The sequence below is a fragment of the Nelusetta ayraudi genome, unplaced genomic scaffold (genome assembly GCF_046127955.1).
Source record: "Nelusetta ayraudi isolate G7.1 ecotype Tasmania unplaced genomic scaffold, CSIRO-AGI_Nayr_v1 ptg000027l, whole genome shotgun sequence".
Classification (NCBI taxonomy): domain Eukaryota; kingdom Metazoa; phylum Chordata; class Actinopteri; order Tetraodontiformes; family Monacanthidae; genus Nelusetta; species Nelusetta ayraudi.
In genome coordinates this window covers 362,501-387,718 of record NW_027466077.1, presented here as the reverse complement: position 1 = coordinate 387,718, position 25,218 = coordinate 362,501, and the positions used below count along the sequence as shown (strand labels likewise).

Genomic DNA, 25,218 nt, shown 5'->3' with positions numbered 1-25,218 from the left:
TTGCAAATAACACCTTTAAAATAATTGAAAGAGAGGTACTTAAAGTTCAAAAGGTCTTTTTTATATATATATATATATTATTAATTTTTCATTAACATACATACAGACAGGCAGCACAGCTCTAACAAAGATACAGTAAATAAAGCACCAGTGCTGTACATGAGTTTGTTCTGTGAAATGTGCAGTTTGTGTTCAGAGAGCAAACATTCATTCGTGTTAAGAGGACAGAGACAATATTTGGAATTTGCACTTTAATAAAGTTCATTCCAAAGCACTGAGCAACTGTTACTTTATCTTTTTTTTTTTTTTTTTTTTTTTTTTAACAAAGTACTTAGAATAGTCATTAGCAATTGATTACTTATGAAACAAAGTAGTTGAAGAAGTAAGTAGATTACATTATTAAGGAGTAATCGGTCGTTGCATTACTTTTCAGGAGTAATCCCAACAACACTGCCAATATCTGGATATTAATGGACACTGACAGATACAGTGGAAGTATGTTTCAATTTCTTTTTTTATTTACACTTGACGCAGAGGGAGGAGACTTGGGTATTAATGCTGTGCAGAAATTGAGGGGTGCGCTGCAGCCTGTGTAAGATTGACTCTCCCGGAGTCTATTGCATGTAAATACATTCTTCAAAGAGGTTTTTATGTGGAAAGTCTCCACGGCGGTGGTTTACGGAAGTGTGGTGGTCCCAGGGCACTATTTAACTGCAGTACCGCAGCTTGCCACAGGGCGCTGAGCAAAATTATTTATCTCCTCGGCGCCACTGTTTGTTTGAAACGAAGTCGTATCAGGTCGACTGCGACGTGACGATATTTACACAGAGCTCGTTCGGTCAGTGACCGCCCGGTCTGCCACTCTGCGGGCCGGAAGGAAACTCCTCCAGTCCGGGTCCGTCCCTCTGTAGCGCTCCGCCTTCCAACCGGACGGAAACTCTCCTCCCCCCCCTCCTCCTCCTCCTCCACAGCAGCAGCAGCAGCAGCAACAGCAGCCATCGACGGAACTTCAAACAACTCTGCAGCAACTCTCGGACGTCGTCGCTCTTTTCCAAGATGGCACGCTGAGCCAGGGAAAAAGGAGCAAACCAGCAGCACAAGCCGGAATATGAGCGTCTCAGCGGGCGGAATTCGTCACGTCAGCGGGGGAGAGACGAGCTCCAGCCTGTAAGCGAAGGTGGGTAACTTGTGTTCCCGTCCGCGGCTGGAAACAATCACGGCCCCCCGGTCGAGGCTACGCTGCCTGCGGGAGTCGGTCGAAGCGTTCACGGCAAAGGAACCTCGGAAGAAAAACTAATAATAACAATAATGAGTGAGTAAGTAAATAAAGAGATGGGGGGGGGGGGGTCCACCCCCCCTACTCTGTGTGAAGTGGATTAATGATTATGAGTTGGACGGCTGTTGCGGTTTGTTAGGGACCGTCGCGGTGTTTCCCCCGCGAAGACGTGTGGAAAACGCATTTTGAGGGGGAAAAGCTCGGCGTTGTTTCGTGTAATAAATCTTTTGATTGGGCTAACAAGGTGCTCTACTGGCATATTTTTTTTGCGCTCTGTCATTCCGCTTCATAGTTGGTTGTAACAGAACAAGTCATCCCCTCAAGTTAGGGTTGCGAGTGTGTGTCTCGACCCCCTAGCGAAGAGTTATAACTTTTTATTTCAGACTTTTTGTTTTTGTTTTTGTTTTTTTCGGACATGTTGAAATTTTGGTTCCCATCACTTTTTTGTGTTAAAATTCCGTCTAAATGTTACCCTAGTGAGTTTCGGGATGATCTGAGGATTCGGAATTAAACCAAGAGTGCGATGACTATAACTCTTTGGGTTTTTCTTTTTCTTTTCTTTTTTTTTTTCAAACGTGGTGTGACTTTGTGCTCGACCACTAGTTTGGACGCGACACAAATAATGTTTTTGAATTCTTTTGTCCTCATCAAAAATCAACATATGAACTGGAAGGAGGTGAACTGAACTGAAATAACTGTTATGATAGTTGAGAATGAAAAAGACTGATAGTGATAGTATGCAAAAAGTCAACATGAAAATCGGAGGGGAAAAAAGTTTTATTAGACACATTTTAATATTTATTTATTTTTAATCTGGCAATATTAGAAAAATGAAGATGTACAACATTAAGTGACAATTCTCATCACTCTCGGCGTGTCGTTCTCTTTTTTCACGCTTTGACCCGCAGAACCGGTCCACACCAGCATCTCCGTTCTCCAGCGTCTCCTCCTGAACAGGTGAGCTTCACGCCAAACCTTTGCTGCAAAGGTCGGAAAAATCCTGCCAACTAGGCACACGTGAAGATCACAGATGAGTACGTCGATTTTTGCAGCTTGACTGTCGACCACCTGTCTGTCTTGCAGCGCCTCTCCACTCCATCATGGCTCGCGGTTGCATCTGCTGCATCAAGTACATGCTCTTCCTCTTCAACCTGCTCTTCTGGGTACATTTCCGCTCGCTCACCCGGTACCAGTACCTTCCTGTGGATCAACAGGACCAGGAAGCGCTCTTAACAATTCTGATGTCCTGCGTGTGTTTCAGCTGGGCGGCTGCGGCCTGCTGGGCGTGGGCCTGTGGCTCTCGGTGTCTCAGGGCAGCTTCGCCACCTTGTCGCCCTCCTTCCCGTCGCTCTCCGCCGCCAACCTCATCATCACGCTGGGCAGCGTGGTCATGGTGACGGGCTTCCTGGGGTGCCTGGGCTCCATCAAGGAGAACAAGTGCCTGCTGCTGAGCGTGAGTGGCGGGAACCTCACTCGCCTCGTTGACCGGAAGAAGCGGCGACTCACCTCTTCTGTCCCTTGCAGTTCTTCATCGTGCTCCTGATCATCCTCCTGGCCGAGCTCATCCTCCTCATCCTCTTCTTCGTCTACACCGACGAGGTGAGCAACAACGCCAAGCAGGACCTGAAGGAGGGCCTGGTGCTGTACAACACCGACAACAACGCCGGCCTGAAAGACGCGTGGAACGCCATCCAGGGCGAGGTGTGTGTCTCCGTGTCTTCGTGATGCACTGAGATTCCGACGCCGCGCTCACTTTGGTTTTAACGCGCAATTCTTTCTCGTGGTTTCCCCCTCAGTGGCGGTGCTGCGGCGTGATGGGCCACAGCGACTGGTACTCGGCCATGTACGAGAATGTGGTTCCCGACCGCTGCTGCCAGCAGTTCTACCAGGGCTGCGGACGCAACGCATCCAACACCTTCTGGACGCGGGTGAGTCAGGCAGTAGTTTGTGTCGACTCATGAAGTTGGATTTTTCAAAAAGGGGGCGGGGGGGTCGTTAGACGCTTGTTAATAAAATTGGCAGATTTTCCTCTAAAAGGCTTTTTAGAAGAAAATCTGAGATTTTACCTAATTTGTGTATAAATAAATAGAAGTGATAGATAAATGTAACAAATGTATTCAACATTTAGCTTTTTAAGCCACCCTGCATGTTTAAAATCAATGCAGTTTTGACAAGTAATTGAACACTTGAGATTTTTGTTTTTTTCCTCCTTGACTTTATTGAAAAATTGCAGTTGAGTCAGTGTTGAGGTGAACAGCAGTCGTTTGTTGTTTCAGGGCTGCTACGAGAAGGTGGAGGAGTGGCTGGACGACAACAAGCACCTGCTGGGAACCATCGCCATGTGTGTGCTGGTCATTCAGGTGAGTTCCTCGGGTGGGGCGAGTTCACTTCCTGTCGGTCCGTTCAATCGCCCGGCGTGTCTCTACCACTTCCTGTGTCGAGTCTCGGAGGCTCTTTTCTCCAGACGTCGGCGATGCAGTTCGTCCCCAGGTGTCGGACAGTAGGGGGCGCCCTCCTCAAAGGTCAATGGTCCTGTGTTGGACCTCCACAGCCTCTCTGGTGCTTCTTTCTGCTTTCCACACAGAGGACCTGAACACATTTTCAGGTCTGTAATGTGCTTTTGTCTTTAGCAGTGATCAGATATGGCTGCTTTTTTTTCAACTCAGCCATATTTGATCACTGCCACAGAGAAAAACAGGTCATGGACTGGAAAACGTGCCTGGGTTGTCGGTGTAGAATGCAGGGAGAAGCACCACAGAACCAGAGAGGCTGTGGAGGTCCCAACAAGTGAGGAGGGCGCCTTCTGCTGTCCAACAGGAAGTAGTGGAGACACGTTGGGCAGCTCGAACAAACCTCCTGGCCAACGAGCAGCAAGTTGACCTCCCCTCCACTTCCTGTTTTGCCTCCTCAGCTCCTGGGAATGGCCTTCTCCATGACCCTCTACCAGCAGATCCACAGGTTGGGGAAGAAGTATGAAGCCTGAGGACGGAACCACAACGCAGCCTGTTACCTTTTTTTTTTTTTTTAAACTTACAAAATCTTATCTCACGTTACTTCTTTTTTTTTAAATGCATGCGTTCTTTAGTAAACAACGTGTCTTGACAATCAAACCCGAGAAAAGACTGAAAGTTTGAGGAGTGAAGGGACAACTTGGATGCTTTTGTCACCGAGGTTGTGTTCAGAGCGGCGGCGGCGGCGGCATCGTGCCTTTGAAATCTTTGCCGAGCTCGGCCGGATTAAAAATGACTGTTTTCGTCGGCTTCCAGGAAGCTTCACATAAACAAAAGTCATTTTTCTGCCGGGGGGGCGGGAGGGGAGGGGTTTTCGAAAGCTCTTCCGAGCTGTGAAAACACTCTAAACATAGCTGTGGCCTCGCTCTAATTACTGTTCCGGTTAGTCTCCGCCCCCTGCCGCCGCCACACACACTAATAACAGCCATCTGCTGCAGGTTAACCTCGTTCCAAGACAACAAGCCGTCCCCGTGGACTCGAGCCTGTGGACCAGAAATAATCTGTGTATGCATCTAAAGCAAGTGTTCAGTACTAACATGTTGAATAAAAGCACTACTAGCCACAGCGTTTGTGTGGTGTGTTATGTTGTGTTGCGAGCGTGAGTGCGGCTACCTGCCTGTTTACAAGTCCAGCGTCTGGTGGTTGTCGTGCACGACGTGGCCTTTGATGACGACGGAGCGGATCAGATCCTGGTGGCCCCCCAGCTGGTAGATCAGGTGCTCCCACCTGCAGCGGGAACTCAAACCATTATCATGATGCTGGAGTTTCAAAACTTTGATCATGTTAAGATTATTATCATCATTTCCATTTCATCTGCATTCATTAAAGACCAAAAAAAAATGTAATTAACTTGACTACCACCTGCATGAAATGCTGTAAAAAAAAAAAAAATGAAATCTTAACATTTCTCTCGGTCAAGCATGGGACAGATTAAGGTTTTTAATCCGGCCTGCCGAACTTGAAGAAATGATATTGATAGTAAGTCATAGAATAGCTGTATTTCATCAATTTCTTCAGTGTTTTCAGAGTCATTTCAATAAAGAGCTCAATACCGCTGGGCTTCAAAGACACTGATTTGGTTGTAACTTTGCTTTTGTTCATGTTTTATTGACATTGAAGCACATGTTTTCTTCATATCCCATGATATATTTTTTCTCCTACGATATAAATCACCTAAACATTCCATCCATCTGCTGCTGCTCCGGCCCCTCTGTCACATTTTAGAACCCATTGTGGCCCCACCAGTCAAAACGTTTGGCCACCCCTGGGTGAGGTGATATTCTGATTATTTGCATTATTATTTATTTATTATTATGTTTATTACTTATTTATCTTTGTTAGTCAAATAAAATTATCTATCGTGCATTTAAATAAATTCATGAACGTGCGTGAGAAGAACGTAAATAAACATTTCTAATTGTGAGTTCCATTCAAACTGGGACTTTAATCACAAATTGTGTGAACTTGAGTAACTTTGATAATAATCGATGCTCCAGAGGTGTGGGTGTGTGTGTGTGTGTGTGTGTGTGTCGGAACCCACCTTGGGCTGTTGATGAGCAACAGGTCCCCGTGCTTGCCCACCTCCAGTGAGCCGTGCGTGTCGGAGCGCCCCAACGCGTACGCTGCGTTGATGGTGGCGGCCGCCAGGGCCTCCGGCATGGACATCCTCATGTTGACGCAGGCCAGGTGCATGACCACTGGCTGACAAGGTGAGAGAGAGAGAGAGTAAGTTGGGGGGGGGGTGTGTGGTAGCTTTACCCATCATGCAACAGTCCTCCTGCGTGGACGCTGGTCCTACCATGGAGCAGCAGTAGGCGTTGGGGTTGAAGTCGCTGCCCAGCGCCACGATCACGCCGGCGTCCAGCATGGCTCGGGCCCGGGGCTGCGGCAGCCTCAACACACACACACACACACACAGCAGGGCTGTTTATAGGAGACTCTGTGTGTGTGTGTGTGTGTGTGTGTGTGTGTGTGTGTGGGAGTGTGTGACTCTGTCTTACCGGAGGATGTAGGCCGTGGTGGGCAGCAGGACGGCGGAGGTTCCAGCCGCTGCCATGGCGGTGATGCCCTCGTCTGAGACCTCCTCCAGGTGGCTGATGGCCAGAGCGCCCAGCTCAGCACCCAGCTGACACACACACGTGCACGAGACAACTCATTTTAATATATGAGAAAACAACATTAAACACATAACAAAAAAATCTGCATTTTTGTAGATATAACTGCTAGATTGCTGCTTTTCTGTTCATTATCTGGCTTATTCTGCACTTAAATAAAAGGTAAAGGGGCCTTTTTTTCCTATTTATTTCCTTCATAAATGAGACTCCATATTAAGAAAAAATAAAATAGTAATTTAGGATTATTATAATATTATATTATTATTAAATGTTATATCATTAAAACTTGACATTTTCGAGCAACCTCCAAATAATTTAGTCACTTAATTCACTTAATAATTGATCAAATAATGAGCATTTTGAACACAATGCATCAATTTTCAGTTCCAGACAAATTAAATCCCAGCAACAGTTTTTAAAAAGCCTCTAGTTAGCAAAAAACCCCAAAAAAGAATAACTTTAACGCATGAATCAATAAATTAGTCAATTCTCACAGCTGCTTAACTTAACTTTTGTTTACCTATACATGTGTAATATATATTTCTATTGTATGTATATTTCTATTTCTTCCTTTTAGAACACTAGAAAATTTTGTTTCGTTCTGCTTGCAAAATGACAATAAAAGATTGAGTCTTGACCAAACATGAGAACGCTACAGCCCCTCCCCCCAGTGGCCGCAGACGGTAAACGCACCTGAGCGGCGTTCATGGGATGCAGCTCGTCTCCGTGAAAGTTGATGTTGAGGCCCATGTCCCTGCCGGCCTGCAGGATGGAGCGGGTGGCGTCCAGGTCGAAGACGCCGCGCTCGCAGAACACGTCGATGTTGTCGACTCGCAGCGTCCCGGCCGACATCAGCGCCCGCAGCTGCGGCAGCTGCACCTCCAGGATGTCCTGTGTGGCCTCAGCTACAGTCTGTCCCCTGCAGGACACCAGAGCGACACCAACTCACTGGGAGGCTGTGGTGGAGGAGGAGGACTGTGAGGACAAAGAGGAGGCGGAGGAGGAGAGATAGGAGAGATAGGAGGAGGAGGACGGTAAGGAAGAGTAGGGAGAGGAGGAGGAGGACTGCGAGGAGGAAGAGGAGGTGGAGGAGGAAGATTGTGAGGAGAAGGAGGAAGAGTTAGAGGAGGAGGAGGACTGTGAGGAGGAAGAGGAGGAGGGGAAAGAAGGAAGGAGGACAAAAATGAGGAAGAGGAGAGGGGGCAGAAGGAGGAGGAGAAAGAGGTGGTGGAAAAAGATGGTGAGGAGGCAGGAAGAGGAAGAAGAAGAGGACATTGAGAAGGTGGAAGAGGAGGAGGTGGAGGAGGAAGCTGAGGAGGAGAAAGGAGGAACAGAAGCAGCAGCAGGGAGGAGGTGGAGCTCCGTACTTGGGGACGGCGTGAGCGCCGCAGTAGGTGGAGGAGATGTTGATGGGCAGCGTGCGCCGCGCCTCCTCCACCACCTGCAGCATCTTCACCTCCGTCTGCAGCTCCAGGCCGTAGCCGCTCTTGCACTCCACCAGGGTGGTGCCGGCCCGCTGCATCCGCGCCAGCCGCCCGCTCAGGGAGGCCAGCAGCTGGGCGCCGCTGGCCGAGCGGGTGTGCTCCACCGTGAAGTGGATCCCTCCGCCCGCCCGATGCACGTCCATGTAGGTGGCGCCGGCGAGCTACAGGGGTGGAGAAATGCAGTGAATTTCAGTGTGAAATATTTGGCTTCATTTATGTATGGGCAGTACGTTAAAAGCTTAGCATTCTGCCCATAAATACATTAAGATAAGTGTATACTGGCAGTACAATAGAAGTAATTTGGTTTTCCTACCCTTTGAATGGTTCTTATATATTTTTAAGAATATACATAGCTGCCATATTTCTAAGGAAGCCTGGTGTGGACAATCGCATCTTCAAATAAACTAACGTAGAAGAAAGTGGATAAGGTATCCAGGTTTGGGTGCGCAGGCCACCGTAGCTCACCGGCAAGCTCAGGAGGGGGAGGGAGAGTGAAAGACGCTGCAATCTAAAGTGTAACCACTTGATGTCACTGCTGCCGCTTCTTTAAAATCCCCAGATATTACACACTTTACCTTTAAATTTCTGCTGTTTATTGGGTCAACATTTTGGTCTCTTAACCTTCATCAGGACCAACGCTTTACAACTGTTGTGGAGCTTTATATATATATAAAATCCGAAGAAGAAAAAAACTCACCTTCATGGCAAACTCGTGCACCCTGTCGCCAGCCCAGACCGGGTGTGTGTGGGTGTCCACCAGCCCTGGAAGGGAGAAACCGTTGAAGTTACAAGTTCGTCACGTTGCAGCACTGCTGCTGCTGCGGTAGAAACACAAACTGCGAGACGGACGCTCACCAGGTAAGACGCACATCCCTGCAGCATCAATCACCTGATCGAATGCCGCCTCCGCATACTGAGCCCTGATGACTTCAGCAGGCCCCACGGCAGCAATGAGGCCGTCGCTGCAGGACACACACACACACACACACACAAGCTGTGTTTCAATCACAGTTTTTCGCAAAATAAATGCTATATTTCTAAAACTTTGACAAAGTACAATTGCGATGCTAATAATTGGTGTTTCCATTGAATGGTGTGAAGCGCATAAGCCGTAATTCTCGTAAACCCCGTCCAGCGAGACCCCACTTTGAGGAGGCTGGAGGTACAAAATATTTTGTATTTTGGAGCATTTTCACTTGAAGTGAACCAGTCATGTGACGTGTAAATGCGAAAATAGTGTTTCAATGACACTTTTACGATCCACCTCTATATGGATACGTCTGTATAAACACCTCATGAGAGCACCAAAACCTTTTAGTCATATTTGAGAAGTTTTTCCGAGTTGAGGTGTTTTCATGAGCATTTTTTTTATTGCGATATTTAGGTTTTGAGCAATTCTGGGGATAATGGAAACGCAGCTACTGACAACAGGTTTCTAATCAGGACAGCAAGGGGCTTATTTCAGATACAAGGTGTCCAGAAGTCTCCAATAATAATGTCAATAATAACTGTCTTAATAATAAACCTAAATTATTATGGTACATTAATGAAATTTTAGCTTTTTTTTTTAAGTGCAATCATTTTTCTGTTGAAAATCGTAAAGGTTTGTTTGTTAATAAATAAATAAACCATTTTAATTTTCTGCTGTAATGAGTTGATTCTTACAGCAGATGGTGCTATTGTGTTCAAATTCAGGGGCTCCCTGCTTTTCCCACACCTTGGGCCTCCAAACAGCTTCAGCGTCTGGCTGCGGAGCCCTTTCGCAAACCAACAGACAATACTACAAAATATGTAAAGAAAATACAACTTACATTTTTTCTCACTTTGATTTGAATTAAATAATTCTTGCATTTGTTTAGATAAATAATACAAACAACTAAAATCTTGATAATCATGGCAATTTTTCTCTGTGTGGATGTAAAGACATAATTAATATGCTGCCTCATATTTTCTTATTTTGGTCTCTTTGTCACAAACCTGTCCGTTTTGTATTACCGAGGCTCGCTTGTGGAGTAAATCGCCTTAATGAAGAAGCGCGTCACACACATGACGCCATGGACAATTTTTGTGACTGGCAGAAATCATATGATATATTATAAATAATATTTGATAATGATTAAACGATAATTAGACAAACTTAATATTCACCACGCAAATATATTTTCAAAATAAAATGAATGTGTGCAAAAAAAACTATGCATACAAGGAATCTAGTTCATCCAAAGTCAGGTGGAAACTAGAAAAGCTTTCAGTTATAACAACTTCATTTTTTTCTCTCCTTAGGATGAATTAGTAGATTATAGATAGAAAAATCAATGACATAAGTCCGGGGTATTTTAATTTTGAATTCAACATCCGGTTGTTCTGAATTCAACCGGGAAAACTTGTATGTACTGTATTAACCTGAAGATTTGAAGCATTCATCACAATATAACGTTTAAGTAAGACTTTCATGCATTTCGTGTAAGCAATTTTCAGGTCGTGGCTTCCATGTATCAATGCCGCAATGCACCGTAAACAAAGTGACGGCGCGCCACTTTCTGTAACGACACACTCGAGTAAAACATTATCGAGCGAGTTTAGATGAATAATCAACAGTGTCGCTGAACTCTTACCTTCCCACCACGACGCTTCCGTTTTCGATGATAGTGAGGTTTTGCATCCCATGCTTGGTGAGGAACCTCTGGCCCTGATTGCAGACCACCACCACCTGTCGGGCGTCCTTCACCAGTAGTCTGTAGTTCCTGGACATGTTCATTCACCCGGCTGGACCAACTCTCACTGACTGACTTAATGACTGTCAGGGTTTCAAACCAGCATTTGGGGAGGAACCGGGCAAATATTTGCCCAGAGTTTAAAGTGCGCCGAGAGGGGCGGTGCTGCGGCAACACACATGAAACATTTAACCCGCAACAAGTTTTAAAACTGGTTTCAACCTGCAAAAATTTACACGTTATGGCACAAATGCACCATCTCGTGGTCGCTAAATAAATAACATTAAATCAGAGCAAGCCGGAAGTTGAACCACTGAGATTGTGACTTCCTGTCTTTCAAAATAAAAGGACGCTCTTCCCGGTGATTGAACGCTACAAAATAAATCGCCGTCACTTAATGTCAAAAGGAAGTGTTTGTTTTCGTTTAAATTTAGCCGTTTCATTTAACCTAACAAAAAAACACGCATCAGTTGCATATTAGCATTATTTGTTCTAACTATTACACAGGGTTAGTGTGGAAACATCTATACAATACTGAAATAAACCTTAAGTCAGTTTTAAATTGAGATCATTAACAGGAGCAGTCCTTTTGTAAGTGCAATTTAGTTCAACTTCTGATAAATTAAATGACATATTTACAATATAAAAATCAGAAACCTGTGGTTAAGAAAGGGAATATTCATCATTTATTGTGTCTGTATCACAAAGTCACAACATAAAATTGGTCGTATAATAAAAGAAAAGAAAGAAACAAGAAAAACAGCCGTTTGTTTCACATGGTGAAAACACTAGCACATAACACAAATTCAGACAAGCCAGGCCACACCCTCTTCGCTGTCATCACTCTCTCATCTCTCCATCTTCCTCCTCTTCTTCTACGCCTCTGATGTACAAAACATTATTGCACCTGCAAGGGTTGAAGCGCAAGTCAGAACAAACAAGCCTTCACTGTTTCATATGTGACTTTTATTTGCTTTTAAATAAACGCAGGTTGGTTTGCGGGGTATGTATTTTTTCTTTATCTCTCTTTGTTATTATTTTCTATATTTTAGAGACTTTTAAATGTGTCTAGGGGAAATGGATGTAAATTAAGTCTTTATTGCTCCCTTAGAGAATTAATTTATTTTGGCGAGGGTGTTTTTTTGCAGGGTTGATTAATACCTGATCAGAACTTCACCGAGATGACCTGCCAAAGCTCCATCCACAAACTCTTCTGTGTTTGCAAGCTGTCAGGGAAAAAAAGACATTAAAAGTTATGAGTTTTTTTTTCATTGTAATTTTCACATCTGAAAAAGAGGAAGCAAACATACAGTGAACGAATGCCCTTGTAGTAAGACACGCAAGACGTACACAGGTACCGTGAACATGATATATAAATTTGTAATTCAGTCACAGTGAGATACACGAGTAAATTTTGTGTTTTTGCAGAAGAAAAATATTTTGCTGAATGCACAAAGTCCCAAACATTCTTCAGAGAACAAAGAACAAGATGAACCATAATACAACGACTTGCTGTCTTTCTCACCTGCATGTTCATGTAGCCATCCACCGACACCAAGTAGCCCTTGTATTCCATTCCCCACTTCAGCTTCACCATTACTGGTTTGCCTGTCAGGCCGTTGAGGAAGGGCTTCGGGTTCAGAGGTAAACTCTAGAGAGATACACAAGGCGCAGGTGTAACTTGAAAACATTTAAATGCAGGATTGCTTGAGTAGTGAACGGACATGTGTTGATACTCTGCTCGACTCAAGATTTTAGCTTCAGTTGTTTCAAATACCCCGTTTAAATGTGTATGTTATTTGAAACTTTTTCGCTGCGGTCTTGATCAGGACTCCATAGTATAGGAAAATATGAATCCCGACGGGACCAATGGAGTGATATAAAATGGTGTTGTTTATAAAATGTACTTATGTGTACTACATCTTTAACCACGGTACATCAATCAATATATTGTTCTACTCAATTCAAATCATACAATTTAACTCAGAAAGCAGTCCTTCAAACAAACGAAAAAGTAAAATAAAACAACCAAGTCATTCATTCATGAGAATGAGAAGCTAACTTGGCTAAAGCTAGCTAGCTAGCTTGCGAGCGGCTAAAATCCTTGAGCGGCGAAAAACATTATAAAGGCCCATGTGGAGCGAAAACAAACACTAAGATACAAACTTACCATGTCGGTTGTATTTATCTGTGATTTAACGTAGTGAAATGTTGCAACTATTCGTCACAATAACGTTCGCTCCCCGCAGACAAGAACACGCTTTGCCGCCGAACAGGAAGTGGAAGACTCTGATGTCGTACACGGTCTTCACTTTTCCAAACACCGCGCCCTAAAGGTAGGGGGTATGAATTGCAGCTAAATCACCAATAATTCAAACTTGGCTGATTTTTGCTTGGAATCACAGTGCAGTGCAGCTGAAGACAAAGAAATGTTTGACGACATTAAATCTCAAAATTCAGCTTTTACATATATCTTCTAAGCCGAAACAAACTAACGTAGATTGTCAATATATAGTTTAACCCCTTCAATCGGGTTGATTATCTAAAAACTTACCTACAAACACTGCAAGCACTTTTAATTTTTAAATTAATCAGATAAAAAAAAAAGGTTGTTTCTAAACGTATTTTTCAAAAATCTATTCGTTATTATTTTTAATTCATTTTGTTGTAACTTTTGTAAATAGCCGATGTAAAAAAAAAAAAGGCCGATGTAAAAAATAATTGAATTCATTTTTATTATTTTATTATTTATATTTATTAAAAATATTTATTATTATTATTATTTATTATTATTATTATTTTAAATAAGTCAATGTCTTTTCCATTGCACAGCTATGTGAGCAAAGTTTGCTGCATAGAAAAAAATTACTTGAAGGAAAACTGCCAAAGTGTTAATCAGTCGAAAAATTGGACCTGACCTGTTTTGGAGAGAAATGACTGTCAGATCTGGGCCGCGCATCATTTCTGTCTAGGCAGCTATTTTCTCGCAGGGCACAAAGAGTCTGCAGAATTCAAATATTTAAGTGTTACTGAGGCATGTGACAAGTTCAGACCCAGCTCTAAGAATTAAACTAACATCTAATTTCTTACAGTAAGGGCCTTGGTGCTGTCAATCAAATTCCTGTGAAATTGCACCTTAGCTTACTTGGCACGTTTGACATGCTTGCACTCTTACATCATCCAGCCTCCTTTCTGAGCCGCTCTCTGTGTAATTACCCAATCCATCAGTCAGTAGTCACGTCAGTCGTCGCTTGACAGAAATACGTTTGTGGGTCTGTGTTGGTGAACAGAGGAGGGGCAGGATGGGGCGGCCAATGGAGGGAGAGATCTGGATCCCTGGTGACCTCCTTGTTAGAATCAGAAGGGTCTGACAGCTCTATGAGGTCAGAGTTAGTATTCCTTCATTGCATTTCAATTAAAAAAGACCACAAACATACTTTGTGGACTCAACAATCTGGAAAAAGACCTAAAAACAAACCACCGCCACCATAAAGAGATTAAAAATTAGCCCCAACATGTGCCTGACAACTAGAACAGAGTGAAAAATTACTACCTAGGGGAGGAAAATGCAGCTACAAAGAGACACAAAAGTCCAATAAGGTGGTGGAGAACCACGAAACAAAAAATAACACAGGAGACAGAAAACAACAGTAGCGATACACACAGATGTAATACAGTGATGGTGAATCATAGAATTCAGAATTAACCAGGAAGAGATGGATAACATGCCCAGAAAAAGCACCAATGAAGTTAATCAAAGAGCACAAATAATTGCAAAGCAGGAACTGAGAGAGAAACTAATCTAATCTGAAACCATAAGGCCACACAAGGAGGAAGAGATGACAAAGAAAAACGGTTTCAAAACCGATAAACGTCCAAGATTAGCATTTTTCCAACTCGAGTGTGTAGGTGTCAGGCTTCTGTGGGAAACTGATGGTGCAGATCTTCCCTCATGGTATCATGGTTTGGAAGGGGAGGCGGCTGGGCTGCTGAAGGGGCCGCTTGGATCATTCCGGTCTGATGCCGAGCAGCTCTTTGAAGTCTGCAGACAGCTGAGAGGAGCAAAGGGGCCTGTGGAGTGGATCAGCCATGATCCGGGACTCGCACACACTTCCATCGCCGTGTGAACGCACTCCCACACGGGGTGAGGGTGTGTCTTTTGAAGCCCTGCGGCTCTGAGGGTGCCAGCGTCAGCGCGGAGAAGGTTGGAGACACCGGGGGTTTGGGCCCGGGACGAGGGGAACCGGGAGGGGAACAGGTGAGACGGTTTCATTTGGCCATGGGTCAGGTGTCCAGAAAGCAGGTCACGGTCTGATTACACAGCAGACAGAGAAGCCAGAGTCGTGCTGTGTGCACTGGAGCTCAGCCAAAACGAGCCTGAGTGGAGAAAGACAGAAAGAAAAACGGAACACTTCCAACATCAGCCTCCACCACTTTGGTTTAGTACTGTGAATGGACACAGGGGGGCGCACTGCGCACCTCGGACGCAGGTCGGATTTCTTGAATTCAGAATGTCTCTGCATCGGTACAAACTGAGGAGTCTGACATGCAACGTGTATGTCAGCAACAAAAAAAAAAAGTCATTGTGGTCCATTGATCTGCTTCTCTCATTAGAATATCAATAAAACAGAATATGCATCGTGATCCAAAAAAAGTTTTTTGTTTTGTTTTGTTTTGTTTTAATCCAGCCTACTCAAAATAAAATCTGGTTAGGAGGATCATGAAAAAAAAAACTGGGTCACATGACATGGTGAGTCATTTCAAAAAGATCACTTTTCAATTCAAAATAGTGAGAAAAACAGTGCTTCTGTCACGTGAGTAGGTGGTGTACTCACTTTCTAATTACTTCCCGAATGTTAGAAAATTAAGTTGCACATAATTGTCAGTCCAATTGATTGTAACGCTTATTTGAAAATGTAATTGAAAATATAAATGCAAAATAAATATCATTACAACTTCTTCTTCTTCTTTTTTTTTAAAAGAGTAACATTTCAGTTAATATTGATGTTGACTTTGCGTCACTAGAATGATACCATGTTGACGGTCCTTAAGAAGACAATGCTAGGTTCTGATCTGTTTCCATCTTAGAAGAAGAAACCAGGAGGGAACAAAACAAAAAAAACAAAAAACAAACGCAGCAAAGTAAAGTGCGAACTGACGGCTGCTGCTCCGGCGCTGTCAGCCAGCAGCACCGCTCCCTCCCTCCGTCTACTGTACGTGGCCCGGCCTGGAATGTTCCTTTAAGTCGGGGGGTGGGGGGGGTGGGTAGTCGGTAGGCGGAGCTGCGGCTGTCACTGCGCGCGCGCGCGCACACACACACACACACACACACAACACGGACTGTCCGCGTCTCTCGGTGAGCTGCGCTGCTTAGAAATAGATGAGCGGCGCTGAGGAGGAGAGAGACACGCCGCAGGTCCCGGAGCAGCAGCAGCCGCAGCAGCAGCAGCAGCAGACCTGGGCAGATCCTTCCACCTCCTCCACCTCCAGCTCCTCTCGTCTCTCAGCGGGACATCGCAGCGCACCGTCCGGGACCATGGTGGCTCTTTCCGAGCTCTTTTTGCGCCTGCTCGGATCGCAGCTGAGAGAAAGAGAAAGTCCACACCGGAATTAAAACCTGCGCACTTGTCCCAGATTTTCTCTTTTTTTTTCTTTTTCTTTCTGTTTTTCCCTTTTGCGTGTGTGTGTGTGTGTGTGTGTCGTGCCCTGGCCAGCCGTGCCGGATGAGTCCGGCCCTCCGTCTTCTGCTGCACACTTTGCGGGACTAGTTCCGGGAGATATGTTGTATTTGCTGCTGATCAGCCTGGCGGTGCTTTTAAATGCAGGTAAGAGTTGTTGTTGTTTGTTTTGTTTTTTGTTTTTTACACGAAACAGCCCATTTTGTTGGCTGAGTCCCTTCTGTCTACTGATGCTAAACAAGTCTCCATGTTCAGTCAGCTTCACTTTCAGAGTGGAGAGAGTTTGGATTTCAATGTGTTGAAATGAGTCTAATAAATATTCAATGCACAGTGTCCATACAAAGCATGGCAACATGCTGCACTGTGAAATACAAAACTCTGCCCCATTTTTGTTTACTCTCCTCTGATTTATAATCCAATCACCTGCTAAAAACTCTATTATTGTGATTCTATTTACTTTTGGGAAAAGATGAGTCCTAAGCCGGCGCTTCTGCGGTGTCAGTCTGAATACAGGGACAAAGAGAGAGAGACAGAAAGTGAGAGCAGAGACAGAGAGAGACTCTCTCAGGTGCGAGTTGTGCATCCTGCGCATGAGAACAACGGAGGAGTCTAAAGGTTCCCGTCTGACCTCCACCACCTACAGACCGTTACGTAATTCAGCCGGCACGGTGGGCGAAGAGAGAACACGCTTCCAGCCAGGGTTGGGAGTAGGGGGCCGGGGGGGGGGGGTCAACGAAGGTTGCAGGTCGCCGGGGTCAATAAAGCCAGGCTGTCTGTGAGGTCCGAGACGACACAGTGAGAGATGACACGGCAGGAGGAGGTGGAGGTGGAGGAGGAGGTGGAGAGTCCACACTGGCTGCCTGGCTGGCTGGCTGGCTGGAAGGCAGGCAGGTGCACAAAGCCTCCATTATTCCCCCACGTTTATTACTTTTGCGCAACGTTTCCGGCTGAGGTGCATCACTTGACTTGTATGGACACACACACACACACACACACACACACGCCGGCTGAGTCACTCTGGGCTGACGACACGTGTTTCCAGCTGCACACTTGAGTGAGAAGTGCAGAGTGTCCAAAACTTTCTTGCCCATTATCAGCTGCGTGAAGTGGCAGGCATTATTATTATCATTATTATCATTATTATCATTATTATTATTATTATTACATAGTTTCTCTCCTCTTCCTCCTCCTTCTTCCATCCACCAGTGATGAGAAGACTCCCATCCTGCTGTGTGAACGCGACACACTAGATGGGGAAAATGGATACATTACACACATCCAGGTTGAAGTGTTGATTTAGAAAATAATAATAGTAATAGTAATAGTAATAATAATCAATATTCAGTGTGTTATGGTAAACTCTGCAGTCAGTTGAAGAGGTCCAAGTGGAGCAGCCGACTGTCTCTTCCGACTATCTGAGAGAAGAAGAAGAAGAAGAAGAAGAAACATTTCAGTTTGTACCTTTCCAAGACGACTGTGCGACAGTTCAAACTTTAACCCCCCCGGTGATTCATCAGCGCCGCCTGTTTGTTTTCTCCGGCGTGTAAAGTTCACGTCCGTCCATCACGCAGAGCCTTCCCGCGGGCCGACAAAAACACCTTGCGCGGCGCCGATCCGGATGACTTGACCCTCTCGGCTCGGGTGACCCCTGGTGACCCTCTCCCCAGCCCACAACTCCACCCCGCCTCGTCAAACACACCTGCCACTCCAGCTTTCACTCCTTCCCTCCCTCCCTCCCTCTCTCTCTCTTCCTCTCTCTAGCAGCGATTCCATGGCCCCTAGAATTGCGCAAAACCTAAATATCGCGATAAAAAACTGCTCATGGAAACACCTCAACTTGGAAAAATCTCTCAAATATGACGAAAAGGTTTTGACGCACTCGTGAGGTGGTCGCAATTGTACTTATTATATCGCTTTTGTTTTGCGAAAAACAGTCGTGGAAACGCAGCCTCTCTCTCTGGTGTTGTTTCCTCCCAGATGACGTCAGCGGCTCTCGCACGCGCGCGCTCGCTCTCTAACCGTCCGTCTGTCCCTGCAGGTGTGTCGCTGGAGGTGTTCCGCGCAGGTGTGGCCCCCCGCTGCGAGAGCCGGGCCTGCAACCCCCGCATGGGGAACCTGGCGCTGGGCCGCCGGGTCCTGACGCAGACCGTGTGCGGCAACAACGGCACCGAGCTCTTCTGCTCCTACTCCGGCTCCGCCCCCGGCCAAGGCCCCACCCCCTCCTGCGGCGCCGCCAAGTGCGCCAAGTGCAACGCGGGCCTGCCGGCACTCTCCCACCTGGCCGCCGCCATGTCCGACTCGTCCTTCCGCCACCCTGACACCTGGTGGCAGTCGGCCGAGGGCGCCGAGTCGGAGACGGTGCAGCTGGACCTGGAGGCCGAGTTCTACTTCACGCACCTCATCCTGGTGTTCCGCTCGGCCCGGCCCGCCGCCATGACCCTGGAGCGCTCGCGGGACTTTGGCCGCACGTGGGAGACGCTGCAGTACTACGCCAGCAACTGCAGCGCCACCTTCGGGCTGGAGGAAGGAAGGATGGGGGCGGGACGGGACGGCACCACCTGCACGTCCAAGTACTCCAAGCCGCATCCCTGCAGCCGTGGAGAGGTGAGATCAAAGATCAGCTGCTGAAATGGGTCTGGGGCCGATTGAGTTCAATCGGGTTCTTTTTGCTTGTCAGGCGCAGCAACCAGCCAGTGAGCAGAGAATTTAATTAGTTCGACTTCATTCATTCAGTTCGACTTCATTCATTCATTCATTTTCCATACCTGCTTCTTCCCGAGCTCAGGGTCACAGGGGTCTGCTGGAGCCTATCCAGCTGTCATAGGGCGAAGGCAGGGTGACACCCTGGACAAGTCGCCAGTTCATCGCAGGGCCACATAGAGACAAACAACCATTCACACTCACATGCACACCTACGGACAATTTAGAGTGTTCAATTGACCTGACATGCATGTTTTTGGAGTGTGGGAGGAAGCCGGAGAACCCGGAGAGAACCCACGCAGACACAGGGAGAACATGCAAACTCCACACAGAAAGGTCCCAGGCCCGGAATCGAACCCACAACCTTCTTGCTGTGAGGCAGCAGCGCTGACCACTGCGCCATCGTTTGACTTTTGTTTGTTTTTTACTTTATATAATTGGTTACAGCCAAAAAAAAACGACACTACGTCTCACACTGCCCCCTGGTGGCCGAAACAGTCTTCGTTATGTAGGTCACAGATTAGGACTGCAAATGCTGAGAAACTTTAAGTAGCAGGAGGAAGAAAAGGGCAGCAGGAAGTGGCAGTGTGAGGAAATCCACTTGGCAGGAGGCAAACTCACACTTTTACTGTTAAGCTTTTTTTCTCCTTAAACGACCCCGAGGTCGTCTCAGAGGTCAACATGCAATCGTGGCTGTTGAACTGATACGATTTATACATATATGTATATATATATATATATATATATATATATATATGTATGTATATATATATATATATATGGAGCGCTGCTTCTATTACCACCTGAAGTGCTCCTACTTCAGGTGGGACTCTATGAGAAAGCAGGTGGACGCACACCTGCAGTAAAACAATAAAGGGAAAGAAAAAGGGGGAAAACAAAGAGGGCCGGTGCTCAGCTTTTGTGTCTCCTCTGAATGGCCCGGTGATGTCACGCTGTGCAGTGGGTGTGTGTGTGTATGTGTGTGTGTGTGAGACGAGGTGAAACTAGCCGCGGCCGCTCACCGTGCAGCACACACCTCTCTCTCTCTCTCTTTCTCTCTCCCTCTCTCTCTCTCCCCCCCGACATCCGAGCCTCCGGCCGGAACTAATTCGCCAGTGAGTCACGCAAAAACATGCGGGAGTCATACGGCGTCGTTAGCACACGGAGCAGAATGAAAGGCGAGCCTGCCTGCCTAACTGCCTGTGTGTGTGTGTGTGTGTGTGTGTGTGTGCGTGTGTGTGCGTGTGTGTGTGTGTGTGGCTCGGTGTGTATGTGCATGAGTGAGCGTTTAATGGGCGTACTGTAGCACGAGAGGGCTTCCTGAGCTCCATTCATGTCTAATTGAAGCGGTGTGTGTGTGTGTGTGTGTCGGGAGCGGCCCCTGCAGATGTGTGTATGTGTGTGTGTGTGGTGGGGGGCGGCGTCTTTTTAATGCCTGTTTACGTCCTGCAGCTCCGAGGCTTCACCGACACTCGTTTTTTTTTTCCCGCCAGGTTTTTCCGTCCACTTCTGCTTATTTTTCCTTCTAATCTGTCGAGACTCTCTCCTCCCGACACCTGTGCCGGGACCCTCTGCCTCCGACCTTTGACCCCGGAGGTTAAAAGGGGTCGGGCAGCACTGTGACACTAGCAGCAGCTGCTGGGCTCGGTGGTTTTGCCAATAAAAATCAATTGGAAGGTTCTGGCAGCTGGCGGCGTTGGCCAGCAGGTTTGCAGCGTCCGGCCGTTTTTAGATCGCCGTCGATAAAAACGCAGAAGCGATCGACTGGGGAGGAGGCCCTCGGACAAAAAAAAACAAAAAAAAAAAACAGCGCTCCTCAGCTCTCTGTTTACTTTGAACTCACACACGCGCACGTGACGCTGAACGGAACCTGACGAAAGGTCAATTTATTCTCATAATCGTTTAAGTCATCTGTCATGTCGGAATGTAAAAAAAAAAAAGAAAAGAAAAAAAGATTAGTGGCTTCGGGTCCTCACGTGGGGATTGGCCGAGCTGTGTGCGCGCGTGTGTGATTGCGTGTGTGTGTGTGTGTGCGTGCGCGCGCGCTTATGTCATGAAGCCTGTGAAATACGAGCCGCCGCCGGTGTGTCAAAAACAAAATCTCCATCAAACGAGCTTCAGGCGAGTCACCGGAGGTTAAAGCACATGTTCCGGCAGAGGCCAAGGTTTTTGTCGAGCTGGCAGCCACTTTTCGTGGAAGCATGTCACCTCTCGTGGGTGTGGGTGTGTGTGTGTGTGTGTGTGTGTGTGTGTGTGTGTGTGTGTGTGTGTGCGTGTGTGTGGCAGGCAGAGCTCCCTGTCTTATTTATGAGGCCGACCGGGCTGCAAGAATGTGAGTGTTTGTCGTGGAGACTGACCTCCTTTGGGAAGAGAGACGGAGGCGCACGCACACACACACACATGCGCACGTGCACACACGCGCGCACACACACACGCGGCTCCGTGCCCTTCCAGATAAGCACGTACAGTCGGCTCTCCGTCTGTCTGCCGGGAAGGAAGTGCCGTAGCTCTGATGGATGTTGGTACTGTTGGCCAGACACCCTCCTCACCCTCCTCACCCCTCCCCCACCCACCGACCCCCCCCTCTTCTCGACCCCCTGCTCCATCAATGCCCATTGTGCCTGTTTACCAGATTACAGTGCAGAGTGCTTTGATGGAATTACGCCGGTTAAAGCCAGACTGAAGTGGGCACGCGGCCCTCGGTGAACCCGCCGCCGCCGCCACCGCCTCCTCAGAAACTCTCGGAAACAACATTTTCCCCCCCGATCTCAACTTCTGAAATCGGCACTGCGCAGTTTTCGACGGCGGGTGTCAAAAGCTTCCAACCTGCGTTGCGTGTTCTCAGCCTCTCTAATCGCACTCGGTGTAATTATCATAATTGCGCTGGAAAGGCTTCCAACATTAGACACGCAAGCAGATCATTTCTGATTTCTCGCTGTGGTGTTTACACTTCCAGATTGTTTTTTCCAAAGGTGCTTGCTGGCTGGGACGTTAATGAGGTGCAGAGGAAAGGGAGACGCCACAAAAATCTGCGGCCAGCGCAACTTCTCACCCACCTTCTAGACCAGATTCAAGTTCAAGACAAACCTGCCTGCTGGCTAACTGCGGCTAAGGGCTAACAGCTAACCCTGCCCTCTCCTGGAAATATCTGTCCTCGACGTTATTTGTGAACTCCTCTGCGGTGCGTGACCATACAGCGACTCTGGGGTGTCGGCGTTTAAGGTGTTTGCGTATCGTCGGAGCGCCATCATGAAATGCCTTGGTGAGCTAACAGAGTTTGCACCTAGCTTGTTTCGCTCCTTAATTTTCTGTGGAATAATCTTGAACTTTAGAAACTTTGGGTTGGAGTTGCCGAGCCTTTTCAGAGATGTAAACAACGAGCGACACCGCACCCTCACCGCTCAGTGCGGCACTGCAGGTATAAATGAGCATGTAGCTGTCGGAGTGTGATTCTATCGTTCAGCAATTTGACAAATTTATGTTAACGACGTAATCGATTACATCAACTCATCGTTGCAGTCCTACCTGTCAGGGATGAAATCAGCGTCTCATTTGTCAGACAGTGCTAGCTCACGTGCTAGTTTAGCCGGGTCAGCTCACTCGCACGAACGCGGAGTCTCATCTGCATATCTGCAGACCCAAATATCTCCGCTGCCCCGGAGGACGAGCGTGAGGAAGATGACGGCGCAGCAGCGGCCAAGACGGTTTGTTTGTGCGCATGCCAGCGCGGCTGTGTGTGCGCGCTGGTGTTGCCGTGGTGTCAAGGCGCTGCTGTCGTCGTCGCCGTCCCCTTTTGTGCGGCCCTGAGTTATGTGTGGCTGCATCTCCGTCCCGCCTTTGTCTGGACCCGGCTCTCCGCGCTCTCCCGCGGACCGGCGCCCCTCGTACTGTTGGTCGTGTTCTCCTTAATTGTGGCCCACAATGCCTTGACCCCGTGACCTCCTCCGACAACGGAGGGGAAATTAATAGCGCGCCTCCCCATCACGCTTCTCGGCCAGCCATCCAGCCAATGAGGGAGCAGCATGGGGGCTCCGCTAGCAGGAGTTGCAGCCAAAGTGGGAAAAAAACCTGTTCATTCACACACAAGCAAATACACACACACACACACACACACACACACACACACACACACACAACTCCTCCCATGATACCAATGACAACAACGCACACTCTGTGAAGAGGCACGCCACAAAAACACACAATTCTTTTCACGGCCAGATTTGGAGCAGACTCCAACTTTTTCACCACCACGACGGAGCGGTTGCTAGCGGCAGCGGTCGCCACGGCGACGGCGGGGCTACAAAGGACTCGTCAGTGAGAGGGATGTCCGGGCACCAGACAGCGTGGAGGGGGGTGTCCCTGCTGAAGGACGTCCAGCTCCCTGAAGGTCACGCGAGGGTAGAAGGAGGCCGGGAGGCAGAATTGCCAGAAAGTCCCATCAGTGTGATGTAACGCAGCCACAAGGGCGGCGCCAGTGAGCCCGACTGTGTCACCAAGGAAGTGGAAACCAAGAACCCGAGATCCAACATGGTGACCCAGTCATTTCAATGGAAAGTTTTTGGTCACTATGTGGAACACCAGTCCGCACAGTGCGGAATACCAAAAACATTTAGAAAATACCATCAGCGTCCAAGTGACCAGTTTTGCACATAAATACTATTTGCCAACGCCCCTGACTCCGCCCCTCTCTCTCAGGTGATCTACCGCGCCCTTCCAAAGTGGGAGTCCCTGGACCCGTTTGGCGAGGAGGCCCAGCGCCAGCTCCGCCTCACCAACGTCCGGATCCGCCTGCTGCAGCGCCAGCCGTGTCCCTGTCAGGCCAAGGACCTCGGTTCCGCCCACCGGGACCTGCCCACCCGCCACTTCGCCATCTACGACCTGATCGTGAAGGGCAGCTGCTTCTGCAATGGCCACGCCGAGCAGTGTGTGCCGGCGCCGGGCTACCGGCCAATCAGAGACCGGACTCAGCACGTGGTAAGACAACAAAACGTGCAACCTTCACCGCGGACGATTCATTTGCTTCTTTTTTTTTTTACTTTTTAACTGCTGCTGTGAGTCTGAAAGGCCTCGAAACGGGGTCTCGTAACGTTCCAGGTGATAGACGGAGACGATATTCCCCCTGATCGTGCGCCGACACGCCCCTGCGAGTTAAAACCTCCAGTTCCAGGCTTTATTTAGTAAACACGCCTCTATATTTACTGTCCATAATGGCGGGTAGGAGGGTGAATCTGACGCCATGCCTGGTCCTCTTAGATTCTCGCGATCGGGAACCTGATCTCCTGTCGAACCTGAAAAAAGAAAATATTAATTGTAATAATGAATAAAATAAAATAAAAATAAAATCAGCGCACAGGCTTGTGTAGACAGAAAAAAAAACAGTAGAATAGAATAGAATAGCCTTTATTGTCACCGCACTACAAGTAGTAACAACAAAATTGCGGTTTGAGCTATACTGCATCCTATCTCAAGGAGATATAAAAGTCATAGGGTCAGTTAAAAACAATGTAATAAATATAAATAGATATAAGGCAACGCTCAAAAAGTGACAGTGTGCCTGCTTTGTCCAAGGTTTCTGCTAACTGTCCATTTATAAGGGGCTGAGAGGTCAGTGGGGTTCTGAGGTTGACGGTTCTAAGGGCAGTTGATGGTGGTGATTCTGGTTCTGATTCTTTTAATGACCACACAGCCGAGCAGGTGGGTTTTCAGTACAGCTTGGTACAGGTTCCAACACTGAAACACAAACACAGTTATACATCCAGACGAAAACATTCAGGCAAAGGCGTTCAGAGTTCAGAATAGTATATCTCAGTGCTGCTGCTGCCTTCCACCTGGGGTTGAAGCTGCTCTTCACCCCCCAGGGGATGGAGCGGATGGAGTTTATGGGGCCTGGATATTTGCTGAAGGTCTTGCGCTGCATCGGCCAGCAGGCGGGTCGTCGCTGCGCTGATGATCCTCCTCCTGACAAACAGCTGCAGCCAAGCTGATAAGAGAAGGAAGGCCAGAGAGAGAGAGGAAGAGAGAGAGAGAGAGAAAGAGAGGCTTAATGACGGTGTTGATGAGAGAGCGAGCGAATGTGCGTGTCGCAGATCCACCCCCTCCCACAACAACAGAAGTGGCGGCCAACTTTGAAGCTCGCCGAGGCCGCAATCAGCAACAGTGTTGGTCCAGGGGCAGGGAGGCAGGGGAGGAGTGGGGTGGGGGGGGGGAAAGTGAGAGTCAACAACGAGGAGTTCCGCGCCCC

At 47.4% G+C, this 25,218-nt stretch overlaps 4 protein-coding genes across 4 annotated transcripts in view; 2 read left to right on the top strand and 2 right to left on the bottom strand.

Moving 5' to 3' along the window:
* Window positions 1–939: 939 nt before the first annotated feature.
* LOC142890706 (tetraspanin-9) lies at window positions 940–4,650 on the top strand. The gene is made up of 8 exons (XM_076029932.1): window positions 940–1,177; window positions 2,185–2,233; window positions 2,360–2,439; window positions 2,538–2,729; window positions 2,801–2,977; window positions 3,073–3,204; window positions 3,553–3,636; window positions 4,188–4,650. The coding sequence occupies exons 3-8, from the start codon at window positions 2,377–2,379 to the stop codon at window positions 4,257–4,259; spliced, it is 720 nt and encodes a 239-aa protein (XP_075886047.1). The 5' UTR covers window positions 940–1,177; window positions 2,185–2,233; window positions 2,360–2,376; the 3' UTR covers window positions 4,260–4,650.
* On the bottom strand, window positions 3,469–10,836 carry amdhd1 (amidohydrolase domain containing 1). Its single transcript, XM_076029927.1, has 10 exons — window positions 10,501–10,836; window positions 8,741–8,847; window positions 8,583–8,647; window positions 7,769–8,046; window positions 7,095–7,320; window positions 6,288–6,412; window positions 6,086–6,179; window positions 5,828–5,988; window positions 4,900–5,013; window positions 3,469–4,255 (listed from the first exon to the last, which is right to left on the bottom strand). Exons 1-9 carry the CDS (start codon window positions 10,641–10,643, stop codon window positions 4,908–4,910), a joined length of 1,305 nt encoding a protein of 434 aa, XP_075886042.1. The 5' UTR covers window positions 10,644–10,836; the 3' UTR covers window positions 3,469–4,255; window positions 4,900–4,907.
* A 426-nt stretch (window positions 10,837–11,262) lies between these two features.
* Window positions 11,263–12,926, bottom strand: snrpf (small nuclear ribonucleoprotein polypeptide F). Its single transcript, XM_076029913.1, has 4 exons — window positions 12,770–12,926; window positions 12,125–12,250; window positions 11,761–11,825; window positions 11,263–11,506 (listed from the first exon to the last, which is right to left on the bottom strand). The coding sequence occupies exons 1-4, from the start codon at window positions 12,770–12,772 to the stop codon at window positions 11,440–11,442; spliced, it is 261 nt and encodes an 86-aa protein (XP_075886028.1). The 5' UTR covers window positions 12,773–12,926; the 3' UTR covers window positions 11,263–11,439.
* A 3,073-nt stretch (window positions 12,927–15,999) lies between these two features.
* Window positions 16,000–25,218, top strand: part of ntn4 (netrin 4) — a 22,103-nt gene continuing 12,884 nt past the window's right edge. Inside the window, exons 1-3 of the mRNA XM_076029924.1 lie at window positions 16,000–16,424; window positions 18,316–18,881; window positions 23,673–23,951. Coding sequence (XP_075886039.1) covers window positions 16,379–16,424; window positions 18,316–18,881; window positions 23,673–23,951 — 891 coding nt within the window. The 5' untranslated portion in view covers window positions 16,000–16,378. The remainder of the gene's footprint in view (window positions 16,425–18,315; window positions 18,882–23,672; window positions 23,952–25,218) is intronic.

Coding starts and splice junctions, on each gene's coding strand:
- LOC142890706 (XM_076029932.1), top strand. CDS start 2,377: ATGGCTCGCGGTTGCATCTGCTGCATCAAGTACATGCTCTTCCTCTTC. Junction 2,440..2,537: donor TCTTCAACCTGCTCTTCTGG/GTACATTTCCGC, acceptor CGTGTGTTTCAG/CTGGGCGGCTGCGGCCTGCT. Junction 3,637..4,187: donor TGTGTGTGCTGGTCATTCAG/GTGAGTTCCTCG, acceptor TTGCCTCCTCAG/CTCCTGGGAATGGCCTTCTC.
- amdhd1 (XM_076029927.1), bottom strand. CDS start 10,643: ATGAACATGTCCAGGAACTACAGACTACTGGTGAAGGACGCCCGACAG. Junction 8,648..8,740: donor AGGGATGTGCGTCTTACCTG/GTGAGCGTCCGT, acceptor TCTCCCTTCCAG/GGCTGGTGGACACCCACACA. Junction 5,989..6,085: donor ACGCCTACTGCTGCTCCATG/GTAGGACCAGCG, acceptor TCACCTTGTCAG/CCAGTGGTCATGCACCTGGC.
- snrpf (XM_076029913.1), bottom strand. Junction 11,826..12,124: donor ATGGCTACATGAACATGCAG/GTGAGAAAGACA, acceptor TTTCCCTGACAG/CTTGCAAACACAGAAGAGTT. Junction 11,507..11,760: donor CTCGGTGAAGTTCTGATCAG/GTATTAATCAAC, acceptor CAACCCTTGCAG/GTGCAATAATGTTTTGTACA.